At 36.0% G+C, this 15,763-nt stretch overlaps 1 protein-coding gene across 1 annotated transcript; it reads left to right on the plus strand.

Moving 5' to 3' along the window:
- The first annotated feature begins 1,068 nt into the window (after positions 1 to 1,068).
- rab35b (RAB35, member RAS oncogene family b) lies at positions 1,069 to 15,751 on the plus strand. Its single transcript, XM_081349603.1, has 6 exons — positions 1,069 to 1,457; positions 3,686 to 3,736; positions 4,707 to 4,830; positions 7,952 to 8,076; positions 8,476 to 8,600; positions 9,038 to 15,751. The coding sequence occupies exons 1-6, from the start codon at positions 1,406 to 1,408 to the stop codon at positions 9,164 to 9,166; spliced, it is 606 nt and encodes a 201-aa protein (XP_081205729.1). The 5' UTR covers positions 1,069 to 1,405; the 3' UTR covers positions 9,167 to 15,751.
- Positions 15,752 to 15,763: the final 12 nt, after the last annotated feature.

The raw sequence follows: 15,763 nt of genomic DNA on the forward strand, positions 1-15,763 counted from the left end.
AGTCATTATGTATATATAGAGCCATTGTTTGCATGACCAGAAGAAATAGGAACGGAGCAGCTGGATCTCCTTGTTTTATGCCCCGGGAGATGCTAAATCTACGAGTAGTTCCCCAAGGAAGTTTAACCGAGCTATTGCAGTCGCTATATAAAGTTTGTATTGCCCTTTTAAAGTACTGACCAAAACCAAAAAAATCTAGTACATCAAATAAAAAATCATGTTTCACAGTATCAAAGGCTTTGTATATATCTATAAATAGAATGTAACTATTATCAGTTATGTAATCCTTATAATCAATTAAATCTAAGATTAATCGAATATTATTGCTAATATGCCGTCCTTGCATAAAGCCAGACTGGCTATCATCTATAATTGTATCTAAGCACAATTTTATTCTTTGCGCAAAAATATGAGCCAATAGTTTTGCATCATTATTAATTAGGGTTATAGGCCTCCAATTGTCAAGAAGCAAACAATCCTTATTAGGTTTAGGTAACAATGTAATTAAACCTTGACACATTGTTGGGGGAAGCCTACAGGTTTCTATAGCCTCCTTAAAAACTAATAATAAGAATTCAGAAATATAACCTTGAAATACCTTGTAAAATTCACCTGTAAGGCCATCATTCCCTGGGGATTTATTATCTTTTAACTTACTAATGTTCTTTTTAAGTTCTTCAAGGGATATGTCTTGATTACAAATATCCCTTTGAGTTTCATCAATACCTTGAGCCACATTTTTTATAGAAGAGAGGAAATTTGAGCTCTGACAACTGTTGTGTTTGGAGTATAGTTTTTTATAAAATTCTTCCACAAAATTTGAAATGTTTGGGGGATCTTCAGAAATCTGTTCATTAATTTTAAGTTTATATATACTATTAACACTAACATTTCTTTTTTCTAAATTATGAAAATATTTCGTATTCTTTTCACCATGTTCTATCCATTTTCGCCTAGACCGAATAAAAGCTCCCTGTGCCAAATTTTGATAGATATTGTCCAATTCAGCTTGTAATTCAAATAAAATATTGATGTCAGCTTGTGATTGCTCATTCTTTTCATATATAGAAATTATTTCCTTGAGTATTCTATCTTGGCGTGACATCCTTTGTATGTTTGGCTCGTTGGCGGCTGTCACGTCATATGGCGTCGGCGCGCTCTGATTGGTCCGTTAGCCGCGCTGGTGCAGGAGGAGGAAGCGCCGTTTCCGGTAATGAGCGACTGACTGACTGACTCCTGACACCGACAAACCCCGACGACAAACCCGCTGCTTTCGGCATCTATCGGGGTGAAATTGTCCGCTCTTCTCCGGGCAGGACCTCAGACGGGTTCTAGCCAAGCTTTCGGCTGGAGAGAGGCGTAAAGCTGAAGTGAAGGCGCGGGGTTTGAGCCACACTCCACCGGCATGGCCCGCGACTACGATCACCTCTTCAAGCTGCTGATCATCGGGGACAGCGGTAAGAGACGCCGGGGATGCGGGACGGGAAGCGGGCCGGGGCGAGGCTCTGTGGGGGTTTGAGTGTCTCATATTGAAGCGGTGAGGTCCGACAGGCTGTAATTATGGTCGCAGGTCTGATTTAATGGAGAGATGAGCGTGTTTATTATGTCATTGTGCCGCTGCTTTATGGGCTGATCACAGCAGACAGGCCCGAGATCCTCATCACTCTCACTTTACCATCACTTATTCAGCACTATAACAGAAGTGCATTGATTTAAGTGACCACAGAAAGCATTTGATGTCACACTTAATGTGTCTGATTGTCAGTGCATTAGATAACACGACAGAAGATAAACACTTTACAATCAAAACATTTTACGTAGTTGCTTTAAAAATGATACAATAATATATCTAGTTGAAAATGAATATGGTGTTGCGGCACTTTCTGGAACATGTTGATTTCATACATGTTCATATTCAAGACTATAATGAAGAAAACTGAAGAAATCCTGCAGAGTCAATTCAGACATGATGATGAAGGGGTGTCACTGATCTGAATACTTGAAGTGTTTGCAATTGCTGATTTACACACAGAAATACTTGAGTTGTTTGTGGTGTGTTTTATTGTGTGTGACAGCTGAAGTAAAAGAGATGTTGTGTTTGCTTTATTCTTTGCACTAAAGTAAAGGCGAGTGTCCTTATTTCAATGGGTGGTTAAGAGAGCAGCGACACCTCACAGTGGTTCCTGTGGTTTGAGTTTGAGCACCTTTTCGTGTGAAGCAGTCGACACACACACACACACACACACACACACACAGCTGTATATTATTGGTATTTTGATAATGGCATACATTTTGTTGTTGAGTTCTGAGATTGATATATATATACACAACAAAATGTATGCCATATATATTATATATCAGAATTCAACAACAAAATGTATGCCATTATCAAAATAATTATAATATACAGCTCATACAAACTTGATTGAGGTCATGTGTATGTATAGCCTATATAATGAAGTAATATATATATATATATATATATATATATATATATATATATATATATATATATATATATATATATATTATGTATATTAATTAATATATATGTATTTGTTCACTGGGAATTGAACCCATGACCTTGATGTTGCTATACTCCTCTCTCTTTCATATATATATTTATATATATGACACTTTTTTTAATTATTAATTTTTTAGCTTAGCCAGGTTGGTACAACTTACACTCTTTACTGTCATGTTTTAATCCTGACAATTGGTCAGTCACCACAGCTGTCCATACACACATGAAGGATGGACGCTGGCACTGAGCGTACAGTAGATGGACACACAGGCCTCAGTGTTTCTGTCCTCTGAGGGCTTTTATTTGACCTCTGCTTCAGATTTGACCTCTAGTAAAGGGACTGCATGATATGCTGCAGATCTGTGGTCTGTGAAGAAAGAAAATCTGCTGTGTTCTCTGATGGAAGGGCTCAGTTTGGACACTGGTGATCTGGCATGTAATAGAAGATTTTCAGCTTTACAATTGCTATATTTAATTGCTGTTAGATTATGTGGTCTTTTTGAGACGGCTGAATCAAAATGCAGGTTGTGTCCAATGTTTTTGATGTGCTCCATGTTTAGTTAATCATGCACAAGTTCTACTCATTCTACAGGAATCTGTGTTGCCTTTCTACAGCCCTTCCACTAAAGAAAGCATGTAAACTCTTTTATCCTGTGTGTTCATGGCTTCGTTTGTCAGGAGAGGATGTTTGGTGGTTTATCTTCCTTTCTGAGAGTCAGCGGTCGGTGTGTCTGTCGGCTGTAGTCTCCGACGGCACGTCCACAGACCGTGGTTCGTATTCCACAAAGAAATCCCAAGAGCTCACTGATATGGCCTTCTCCATTACTGTTTCAAACCCATGAGAGCTGAAGAAAGTGACACGCTCATTTTGCAGACAGTCTAAATGTACAGTAATCTGCAGTCGGTGTGGATGAGATATTATGCCGGTGGTATTTGAGGTTATTTTGGTCCTGACATCATTTGAGAAAACCCCATGTTTCTCAAATGTTAGCTTTTACTATAAGGAGTACATTTGAAAGCTTTGTGAGAAACCACATGGTGAGCAGACGTTAGCCTGTCTGGTTTAATGGAGCCAGTTTTGATCATATTCAGCTGAAATCTGCGGCATCATATGTTTTTTTTTCCTCATTCTTTGGTTTTGTTTGTTGTTTGTCGTTCCAGGTGTTGGAAAGAGCAGTCTTCTGCTGCGTTTTGCAGACAACACTTTTTCAGGTAAGATCAAGATGCATGAACATGTCCAGCGTCATCGGTTTGATTTATCATGTTTGAGTACGGACTCATCATATTTTCTGAAGCCAGGAACGTGATAATGTTACAGCTTTTTTATTTAATGAACAAAAGGTAATGGACAAATAAAAAATACTTCCAAGTTCTTGTTTGCAGATTTTTATTTTCATGAATTAATTTATGGAATTTAACAAATTCAAGTAACTCTTGTAAAAGAGAAATAATATAGTTTTATGAATCATACACTACCGTTCAGAATTGGGGGGGGGTCAGCAAGACTTTTCAGCAAGGATGCTTTAAATTCATCAAGTTGTTACAGTTAAGATATTTTATGTTACATAAAAAATAAATGCTTTTTTTAAAACGTTCTATTCATCAAAGAATCCTGAAAAAAAAAAATTGATCATGGTTTCCACAAAAATATGATATGATAATAATCAGAAATGTTTCTTGAGCAGCAAATCATCATATTAGAATGATTTCTGAAGGATCATGTGACACTGAAGACTGGAGTAATGATGCTGAAAATTCAGCTTTGATCACAGGATATAAATTACATTTTAAAATATATTCACATAAAGAACTGTTATTTGAAATTGTAATAATATTTCAGATTTTACTGTATTTTTGATCAAATAAATGTGGCCTTAGTGAGCAGAAGAGAATTCTCAGTGACCCCAAACTATAGAATGTGAGTGTACCTGGCAACGAAAAAAAAGAAGAAAATATTTATCACTGTAAATATTAGTAGGGATTATTCAGTAGTCTCTTAAATTTGTATATGTTTAAGCTGAAATTGTTGTCATTTTATCATGTCTCGTGATGTGTAGGCCAACACTGTGCCTAAAATTATTTTTTTGTACAACTAATTATGGAAATTAAGGGGTTGAAAAAGCCCAACCTAATATATTAAGATTGTACATTCATTGTTGATTGGTGTTATATTGTGTTGTAGGTAGTTACATCACCACTATAGGAGTCGACTTCAAGATCCGGACAGTGGAAATTAACGGAGAGAAGGTGAAACTGCAGATATGGGACACAGCCGGACAAGAGCGTTTCAGAACCATCACGTCTACGTGAGTCAAACGCATGAAATGATCAAACTCCTGCTGCTTTCTGTTTCAGAGTAAACCATAATACAAAGAGGTTTCTTTAAACATTTTCAGATTTCGTACTCAGCCTTCTTGAGAAAATATTGCATCGCCAGAACTGAAACGTGCTTGAAGTTTGTGTTTGATATTGTCTGACAGGAAGCTCTCAGTAATCAACCCAGTAGATATCAAACCAAACACTCGGTCCAGGGTGGCCGCGGGTCCTTAAAAAGTCTTAAAATGTCTTAAATTCAGATTCGATAAGTCTTAGAATTAATATTTCTGGTCACGTTACCGCTAAAATGTCTCCAGTCTGACGGACCTAATGTCCGTCAAATAACCAGTGAAGCATCGAATCACGAGCATGATTCAGATTTTATTACATAAACAGCTGTTGATAATGATAATGGTAATGGATAATGGTAATGCTGTTGAGGCTCGCGCTGCATGTCTCTGTGATAGATTTTATAGGAAGAAATCAAAACAAATGAGCATAACGGCAAACATAAAAAAACTCCCAGAATAAACATACTGAGGTAAAAATTCTAAATGTTAAGTTTTTTATTTATAACATGTGATATAGTTAAGTAACATAACATGATGGGAGCTATTTTGCTGAATATTCTCACGATTGCAAATATTACATTGATTTTAGTTCAATAAACTAAATAAATTTAATATAAAGTAGTGAATATTAAATTATTTCAATTACTTAAGTTAAATATTACATATGCGCATGTAATATAATGTGTATTTCCATCACAGGTTTGGTCTTAAATTTCATTTAAAGTGTCATTAAAAAGGTCTTAAAAAGTCTTAAATTTAACTTCTTTATATCTGTAGACACCCTGTCGGTCAGAATAAATTATATCTGGTATTTCTCTTTAAAAATATATTAAAATAGTGCTTTCACTCTTAGCCTCAGTAATAATAGGGCTGGGTATTGACACAAACTTCACAATTCGATTCGATTCAGTATTGATTATTTTGAATATCAGGGACAATACATGGCAAATTTTCTCAAGGAAAACAAATCTCTTTACTAATGCTGTAAACTATGGGAGTCAGTTGTAGCCTATAGGCTTCATTAGCCTACTATATAATATTGAAGGTAAAAATTAACTCATTTGTATACAAACACTTAAATTATACTTTATTTTTATAACAATGAAGTTATATGAAATATAAACATTTAAATGGTGGCTGCCATAAAAAACTTGCCTGATTTATTCAAACATGCATTAAATATTGAAGAACAGTAAGAAATTATGATGAATATGTAATATGGTGCACATATTTAGCAAAATGCTCCTCTCTAGAGTTAATTTTTCTTGCTGACTAACGAGTTTATGGTCCCTGGATATGGTTTTTCTGAGGTAAATTTCCACGGTTGAAACACTCATCATTCATGTTTATTTCGCGCTGTAACTGGTGTTATTAAGGCGGAAGAGAAGATCATGTGCTTCTCTTGGGCTGAGCCAGAGCGATCTCACGCCACAGCGCCAGAACGGTATTTATGTTTTTGAATTTCGGAAGAAAATGGACGTAATTTTAAATCTGAGACTTTGTTTCATATCAATAGTAACAAAGCACAAAGATTATTGTGATTTATTGGATGGGATGCGTGCTACAATGTTACATTCATTCATCAACTGAAAACAGGATGACTAATCGATTCTTGGGATTTAAGAATCGATATCGGTTCGTAAAAATGAGAATCGATTAAAATTGAGAAATCTGTATTTTTTACCCAGCCCTAAGTAATAACATATTTTAAGTTATGTTAAGAAAGTGAGCATTGTTTCAAGACGTGTGTTTCTCTGGATGTTGTGTGTTTGAGCGTGGCTCTTCACTAGCAGAACACCTCAGGGAATCTATTTGAAGTTTCTCATTAGTTGTGTAACATTTTATAGCTGCTGTTTGACTGGGAATCCACATCTACCATGGCACTCTGGGACTGAAGCTTTCCATGGTTTTTATTGCACAGTTCCATGTGGCACGAGAATCCAATCATTCACAAACAACACACTGGTGAAAAACACACCATTATATAATCAACTTAATTTGTGTAGAAGCTTTCGTACAGAAAATGCTTAATAAAATAGATTGAAAGTTTCAATTTGGTTAAAGATTCCAGATTTGTAAGGCATTATTGGTAAAAGCAGCTTTAACTGAAAACATATGGCTTACATTAAAGTATTCAAAACTTTAAACTACATTTTTGCCCTTCAAAATGCAAAGACGCATTTCTTGTATTTATACTGGTGGTCCATTGAATGGTCATTACGTAGCTAACAAGAGAATGTATGCCTCTTCATTAGTGTCTCGTTAGTGTATGTACATGTTCCTGCATGTTTATGTGCTTTGATCTGCTATGAAGGCAGAACTGTGACAGGCTCGGCCAATGACAGAAGGGCTTGGTCGCTACAGACCTCTCAAAGAGCTCTTTGTGTGTGCACTTGTCTTTGTGTCTGTGTTTGGAGACAGAAGATGGCCTGTGCTTTTAAGTCAGAGGGCTGTTTCTCTGTTCACTCTTGGTTCCAGCTGGTTACTGAAAACTAAACTCTTACTTAAAGGGATAGTTCACCCAAAAATGTAAATTAGCCCATGATTTACTCACCCTGAAGCCATCCTAGGTGTAAATGACATTCTTCTTTCAGACGAATACAATCGGAGTTATATTAAAAAAAAGTCCTGGCTCTTCCAAGCTTTATAATGGGTATATTGTTTTGGAAGTCCATCAAAGCGCATCCATCCATTATAAAAGTGCTCCACACGGCTCTTCAGGGGTTAATAAAGGCCTTCTGAAGTGAAGTGATGCGTTCATGTAAGAAAAATATCCATATTTAAAACTTTATCAACTAAAATAACTAGCTTCCGGCAAACGGACATACGTACGCAAGATATTCCCATTTACTCCCATTATAAAGCTTAGAAGAGCCAGGACATTTTTTAACATAACTTTATTTAATATAAAGAAGAATGTCGTATACTCTTGGATGGCTTCAGGGTGAGTAAATCATGGGCTAATTAAAATTTTTGGGTGAACTATCCCTTTAAACTAAACTTAACTAAGTCTTTAATACTCTTGATTTTCCATTTTCAGGTATTACAGAGGAACCCATGGGGTCATAGTAGTGTATGACGTCACCAGTGCCGAGTCCTTTGTCAACGTCAAACGATGGCTGCATGAAATAAACCAGAACTGTGATGACGTCTGTCGAATATTAGGTCAGTTCACCATTGCAGGCACTACACAATACATTTTATTTTATTTGTTTTCAAATCCACTTCTATATTTTGATTTTGTTTTATTTTGATTGGTTACCATCTTTGCAAATGAAATGTGGATGTAATTCATTCTGTGTGCGGTCATAATTTAAGGAGCTCAAGGTTGTGCTGTTATTACTATGATGAATCTTCTGAAAAAGTAAAGCATTTTAGTTTCAATAAATGGTCAGGGTGGACAGGGGGAGGGGGTGCAGTTAGTGAAACTCTTATTTATAAAAAAAAAAAAAAACATCCAATTTTCCATGATATGAAACCTTTAGTACATGAATTAGTAGAACCGCCAAAGGTCACTTCTGTATATTAACGACTCTCTCCACTTCTGTCATGTTCTCCCTTCAGTGGGCAATAAAAACGACGATCCAAACTCTAAGGTTGTGGAGACGAATGACGCACAGAAGTTCGCAGAGCAGATGGGCATCAGTCTGTTTGAGACGAGTGCAAAGGAGAATGTCAACGTGGAGGAGGTGAGTTCCTCAGGGGTCTGTCTTAGGACCATTCAGAGATTGTGCTGTAAAAACACTTTAAACACTCCTGACTCACAAATGCGCAGCTCTCTGGCCTGGAAAAATCACTGAAATACAGTTTTGCTCTGTTCTAGAATATTTCACAGAATGACTACTTGAATAATCGAGTACTTGTGCACATCCCTAGTTTAAAGTTGTCAAAGAAAACTTGGCACATTGAAATTTAACTAAACATTGAAATTAATAAAAATAAAATATGTATATATTGTATAGGCATGGCATGCGTGTGTGTCATCTACAGCGGCTTCCAACACGGCTCATCCATTCAGATTTTATAGCTGGATGTGTTGAATAAAGTGTGTTAGTTTTTATTAGAACCAGTGCTGGATGGTCCAGTAACGTGTACGTGTGTGTGTGTGTTTCTGGTCTTTGTGTAGATGTTTAACTGCATCACAGAGCTGGTGCTCCGGGCAAAGAAAGAGTCTGTGGCCAAACAGCAGCAACAGCAGCAGAATGATGTGATTAAACTCGGCAAGAATAGCAAACGAAAGAAAAAATGCTGCTAGTGCACGAACAGACGTTCCTCTGCACGGCGGTCGGCACATGCAGACGGACTGTGATCGTCTCAATTACGATTTCACAAAAACACCGGGCGGACAGAATGCAGTCCTTTCTGGACCGAGACAAACAACAAAGACTTTTTAAAAGAAAATGTACAGATTTTATCGGGGTCGAGGAGTTTCATGTGGAATTCGTGATATTTAATAAAAGATCCTCCTCCTTGATTGAAGGACCAGCAAGCTGACATGATCGCCAAACCGTGCAGGTTTCTGTATGCTTTCAGAATTACTCTCTATTATCCACCATCTCAGGAGTGATTTTTATTTTCTTCTTCTTCTTCATCATCATCATCATCTCTTTCTCTCATTTTTTGTGGAATGCCAGTGTTTTTTTCTGCAAGAACAATTAGGCCTTTATGAAATCATGCAATTACTGACATTCACTCATCATTGACTCCGTGCAAGACAGATGCCAAACGTTTTTCAGTTTTAGCACATTTTTAGACCATATTAATCAGTGATACGTCAAATAGCAGTCTTCTGATTCTCTCATTTGATCTTTTTTCCCTTCCTTTCATTGGGTTAATCTCACAAAAAGAGCATGTCCATGTTTTAAATGTGAAATTAATTCTATTTTGCATAAAGAAAATGAAGTCTCAGTCTGTTTAAGACCAATACACTTAAGCGCATTTCCCCCACGATTCTCATTTTACAATGCAAGAAAAGTCGTATTTATACATCATGATAGTATTTGTTGTACTGCCTTTTAATACTCCTTTAAAATAGTCTTTTTTTTTTTACTGTTGTGCATTAAAACATCTGGATGCGTTACAGTAATGAACATTAGGAAGAGAATTGAGTCAATCATTATCATGAAAAAAAAAAAAAAAAAACGTAAATCCTAAAATTCTTGGCCTTGTAATAGGCTTCATGCAAAATATAGTTTATTTTTTTTCCTTTAGATTTAGGGCTGAACATGTTTTCATGAGATTAGTAATCTGGATGAGGTCTTCAGGCCGAGGACAGCAGAGCCTTTGACATTCACAGACATCTTTTGCCGCTTCAGGCTTGTGTTTTTCTGCTTTTGTGCTTCCCGTGAGGATGAGGGCGGAAGATACTGCCATAATCTCAGATGGTATCATGACAGAATCGCCCTCTCGTTCAGTGTTGCCATAGACTTGTGTTCGTACGCACGCTGGAGTCGCATCTTTGGGTTTGTGGATGCACCCGATTGAAGCTGATGATAATAACTAGAGTTCGTCTCATCGATGAGTGATGTTAATGTCATACGAGGTTGTAACACATTGCTACGAGTCCTGTATGGAGCACAAGATCCTCAACTCATCTGGACCCAGAAGGCACTGATCCAAGCAAAGTAAAAAAAAAAACAATTACCATGTTTATGCACAGTTGCAAAGGGTATATTGCTAATATCAAATGTAATATGTTTTTATATGTGGACAGGAGATGCTATGTTAAAGTGTTTAAGCCAAAGGGGTGAATCTGTTTGTGGTCATCCCTAAAAAGACAAATTTCTTGAATTGTCTTGAATTTTTTTTCTTTTTCCTGACTTTTAAGAATAGAGTCTTAATGGCAGATTTATCTTTGACAGATACCCAACCTATGAGATCTTCCTTTGGCGGTCTCTATGGGGGTGAATCTCACGAAAACGTGACCGTGTCACAATTCAACCCTAAAGAAAATATTTTTCATGAGCCTATTTTTATGCAAATTATTATTTTCTTTGCATTAAATTGTGAATGTAAAAAAACCAAATGCAGAGAGTTTAAAATGCTGATTATATAACGCAATGAATTTAGATCTGCAATAATCTCATTACAAATGGAATCATAATATATAAATGCTTCACAATTGAAATATGCAAAACAAAGATTGGTTCATTTTTAATATCTAAAATTTAGTTTGGTGCTCTTGAGCGTTTTTGTGAGATTCACCAATAGGAATACTTTCATTATTAGTATTAATCCAGTAAGCCAAAACACACCAGAAGCCCTAGCTGTGCTGTGAGCCAAATTCAACCCAGTCATGTGACTTCTGTTCATCATATATGTGCGTATACTTGCGCGTATGACATATTAGCACATGTCCATGCAAACTGTGCTGGTTGAAACACTTTTTTTCAGCTGTGGTTATATTATACACTGGAGAAAAGAAATGTATTATGGACCTCCCCTTTATGAATTAAATCATTAATAAATATTTTAAAGAATTAATATTTGACACAAGCATTTTTTGTCCTCGTCTTTATTAAGCATCTTCAGGGAACATGTTGCACATCTGTTTACAAGTTCTTCTATCTTGATGTTTATTGCAGGACTGCAATGATTCCTCCGTTTTATTACCGAAATAATTGATGATTGAGAAACTTTTGCATTTGTATTTTTATTGTGATACATCACAGTGCGTTCCACGTGAAGACATTGGAAGCTTTTTAAACATGGACATGTTTATGTTTGCATTTGTATATAACTTGGTATTTTCAAGGAATCTGTTGAAAAAATAAGAATTTGATCATTATAAAAACATACACCATATTGTACTTACTATGAGTATAAATAGCATACATTTATGGAAAGTATAAAATCTTCCTTATTTACATGTTTACCATGATATTTCTTACAAATGTACAGATAATTACACTTTTGTCTGCAGTCTTTGCCTGGAAGTGAAGAATCTTACAAAATACTTAATATTAGCTGTATTTTATCGTTCCATTTGACACTTCGTTCCCTTATTTTTTTCTTTTTTTGTGAGATCAATAGCAGACGATTTAATCTGATGTTCTGATCGGCGTGAATAATTCAGATTTTTACTGTAAATGTAGTGAGGATCGTGTTGATATGAAGTTGACGTTTTAGCAGCCATTTTTTAAGATGATTTACTGCAAAGATAAATATATATGTGTATAGTTTTTAATATTACATTAATTTTCAGAAAGTGCATTTAGGGAAAGAAATGTGGCACTAATGAAAGGCTGGTGAGAACAATTAATTGTAGCTTTATACAACATTACTTAGTCACGTAGTTACTGAACTCTCATCCTGCTTCTATCAAATACGTTTTTCTCCCCCATTTTCTATGTAAAATAAGCTTTTTGGTTTGCTTATAACAATCAGATCAACAGGATCAGGACAGAATTGCTTAATCTCAATATTTCTATTAAAATAATCATATAGAAGGTTTAGTGATTGTTTTTGTCTTATGAATGAAATATACATATAGAAAGACATGCACATAAATGCTGCTAATTTGAGTGGTGACATTTCAGAGAGAGTTCTTCTGGAAATGGGAGATGGCTGTGGGAAAAACATTCACAACTGCAGCTCACACAGATATACGACACAGACTGGAGAGACTTGCAAAAACAGTGTTTAAATGGCAAAAGGACAGATAGTACAAAGGCAATGTAACATGAGACATTTACATAACCGTGTGCGTAAAACGCAAGAAAAAAAATCTAAAGGAATGAAAGAAGAGACTCATTGAAATGTTTTCACACAGAGAACAACAGAAAAAAAGATGTGTAATACTCTAAACGTGGAGCGATTCAGGCTGTGGCTGCTGTCTGGAAGATTTATGTTTGACATGCTGCTAATAAAACAACATGTTTAATTCTTCTGCTGTCAGTCAGGAGAAGCTCTACAGGAATTCATCAAAACATCAAAAATCCGTTTTTTTTGTGTGTGTCATATACATTAGCATTAGTTTGCATCATCCAACTGCAATTTTCTAAACTTGTATTTGCTTATGTAGTCAATGAAATTCAGAGTAAATTAAATGTAATTGAGAAGCATTTTAACAAGAATGTTTATATACATTCCTATATGCATGTATTTAGTAAAAAAAAAATGCTTAAAGGTGCACTATGTAACTGTACAATACACCTTAAATTCTTTTTCCAAAACTTGATTTTGTTTTACCCTGATTCACTATGGTAAGGCTATTATAAGTGTTTATATTGTAGATCTGTCAGACTGGTTTATCGCTAAATCTCCAACCGGGGAATCACCCGTTTAAAACTAATGCCGAACAGAGGAGAATCTGCTGGAGAAAGAGAACAAGACCGAGCTCGTAATAAAACAAGAATCAACATTAGCTTGGCTTTTCAGAGATGGAGAACTGAAGGATGTGAAATGTTGTAAAAGTGATGCTAAATTTGTGTTTTTAGTATTTAACAGGTCAGTAAGGTGTTTTATTGAATAAAATAAAATATTGAATATACAGATAAATTGTCATGTAGCTTTAAAGCATTATCTGTGAAGGCTCATATTCATCCGCATTGAAGCACAACCAAAACAATGTTCCTCCACAAAATGCATGCAGTTTTGTTTTTTAACCGCTAGAAAGCCAAGTTACATAGTGTACCTTTAAACACTTGAGTTGATCAACTCTGTTATAAAATGCTTTTTTTGTTGCAAATTTAGAAAGATAATGCCTAATTTGCAGTCACTATGGTTAATATTCATATGACTTTGTTACAGCGAAACTTGTATTGTTCACCTGTATTACCTCTCTGGATCAATCATCTTATCTCACATTGCTCTGGATGGATATAGAACGATGTATAGAGTCTGGATTGAGAGTTTCGGCGGGTTAAGATGGTTTACATTCAACTCTAATCAGACAGCGCAACAGAACCGGACCTGATCAATCCTCCAGAAACACTTATGAGTCAGGCTGCATGACAGACACACGCTTACATGAGGAGTGTTCTAAAAAAAGTGTTGATTTATCATTCAAAAGTTATACATTTACAAATATATTGATTCCTTTTCTTATTCCAAACCTATTTGTGTCTTTGTACGTATAAAAAAAATCACTCTTTGGGTTTCTCCAAACCAGAAATCAGAAGACAGCTGCATAGCTTTGCTCAAAATCTGCCCAACTTTCACTGACTGAACATAACACACACACACACACACACAAAACGCTTTTGAAAGACAGAAGACACACCCAATTACAGCTCACGATCAGGACACAAGTGCTCCCTTCATTCTCATAGGCTGGAATCTCCATATGCCCATTGGCTGGAGGAAGTACACACTAAAAATGACCTTGACTGCGTTCAGAATACCATACTAGCACACTACTCACACTACACCTGCAGTGTGATTTTATGCAACAATACTCAAATGACCTTCTACGTGCAGTATCCATATACAGCATTCAATACTCCATCCCACAATGCAATGCATTTGACTTGGCCTTCCATTTACAACATGACAAATAAACCAGAAGTAAGAAAATAAAAATCTCTATTAACAATTTTGACTCATTTGATTGGGTTATCAAAGTTAAAGTACTTAATTTTTGGACAGCTCTTTTAAATACTGTTACATTCTGCATTCAGTGTCACACTATTTATTTTAATAATTGTATGTTGTATATTTTGCACAGTATTCTAATATTGCATTCTGAACACAGCCGCAGTTTCAGTGCATCTCGGACTGCTGTTTTCTAATGGTGAGTATTCAGTTTGGCGTTTCTCTCTGATTTCTACTGTGTGCGTGCGTGTTTGTAAGTGTGTAAACGATATTTCCAACGCAGTATTTTCAGTTCCCTTAATTCCAGCTCAACACGTCTGCTCTTTGGTTCATTCACATCACAGATCGAGACACAGACGGCCTGGAGTTTATCATCGAGCTGCTGAAACGGCCACAATACTGTCCTGAACGCTTTTCTCCAGGTACGTTTGATAAAATAGCCACAACACATTTCCGTTAAAGGGGACCTATTATGCAAAATTCACATTTGTATTGTTTTGAACAATAATTATGTGTCCGCAGTGTGTGTACACAACCATCCTATTGTGGTAACAAATCCATCCACATCTAATATTCACATGTGATTTCTTTCCCTGCTGTTTACGTTCACATACATAACCGACTGTTTATGTGAACTTTGTGTGTTTTTGACATAACCTTGTGTTTATAGCGCAGTAAGACGTGAAAGAGAACTTAGTTTAATACTCACGGGACGCTCCGCCTGACGGCCAGTTTTCTGCGCGCGTGCTTCGGGTGTGTGCGCTTAGAACACCATATATCAGAAGTTTACACTGATATGGCTTCAAAACACATGCAGATAATAAACTTTCATGATGAAGCAGAATTGCAATGTCACGTAAGCGTGACCGCGCTGGAGATGATTATCAAAACCAAACAGATGTTTTAGTTTTTGGCAGAGTATCTGAGGCACGAGGTGCTGAATACATTTTGTGAATCACAAAATGGGTATAATACTCACTCAACATGGTATAATAAATGATCTATGGGATATTTTGAGCTGAAACTTCAGACACATTCTGGGGACACATGAGACTTATATTACATCATGTAAAAAGGGGCATAATAGATCCCCTTTAATGTTTTCCTCTTGCATTATTATTTTCATGTTGCGTGCTTTTAAAATGATCTTTTTTATATAATATTCATATTGTTGTTAGACCAAGTTAATTACATTCACCTGTTTAGTTATAATTTTGATGATTATGGCTTACAGCTTTTTACAAAATTTCAGAGATTTTGAATTTGGGGTTTTCATAAGCTGTAAGCCATAATCATCAAAAATTCTAACAAATAAAGG

The sequence above is a fragment of the Scardinius erythrophthalmus genome (assembly GCF_964197995.2).
Source record: "Scardinius erythrophthalmus genome assembly, chromosome: 20".
Taxonomy (NCBI): domain Eukaryota; kingdom Metazoa; phylum Chordata; class Actinopteri; order Cypriniformes; family Leuciscidae; genus Scardinius; species Scardinius erythrophthalmus.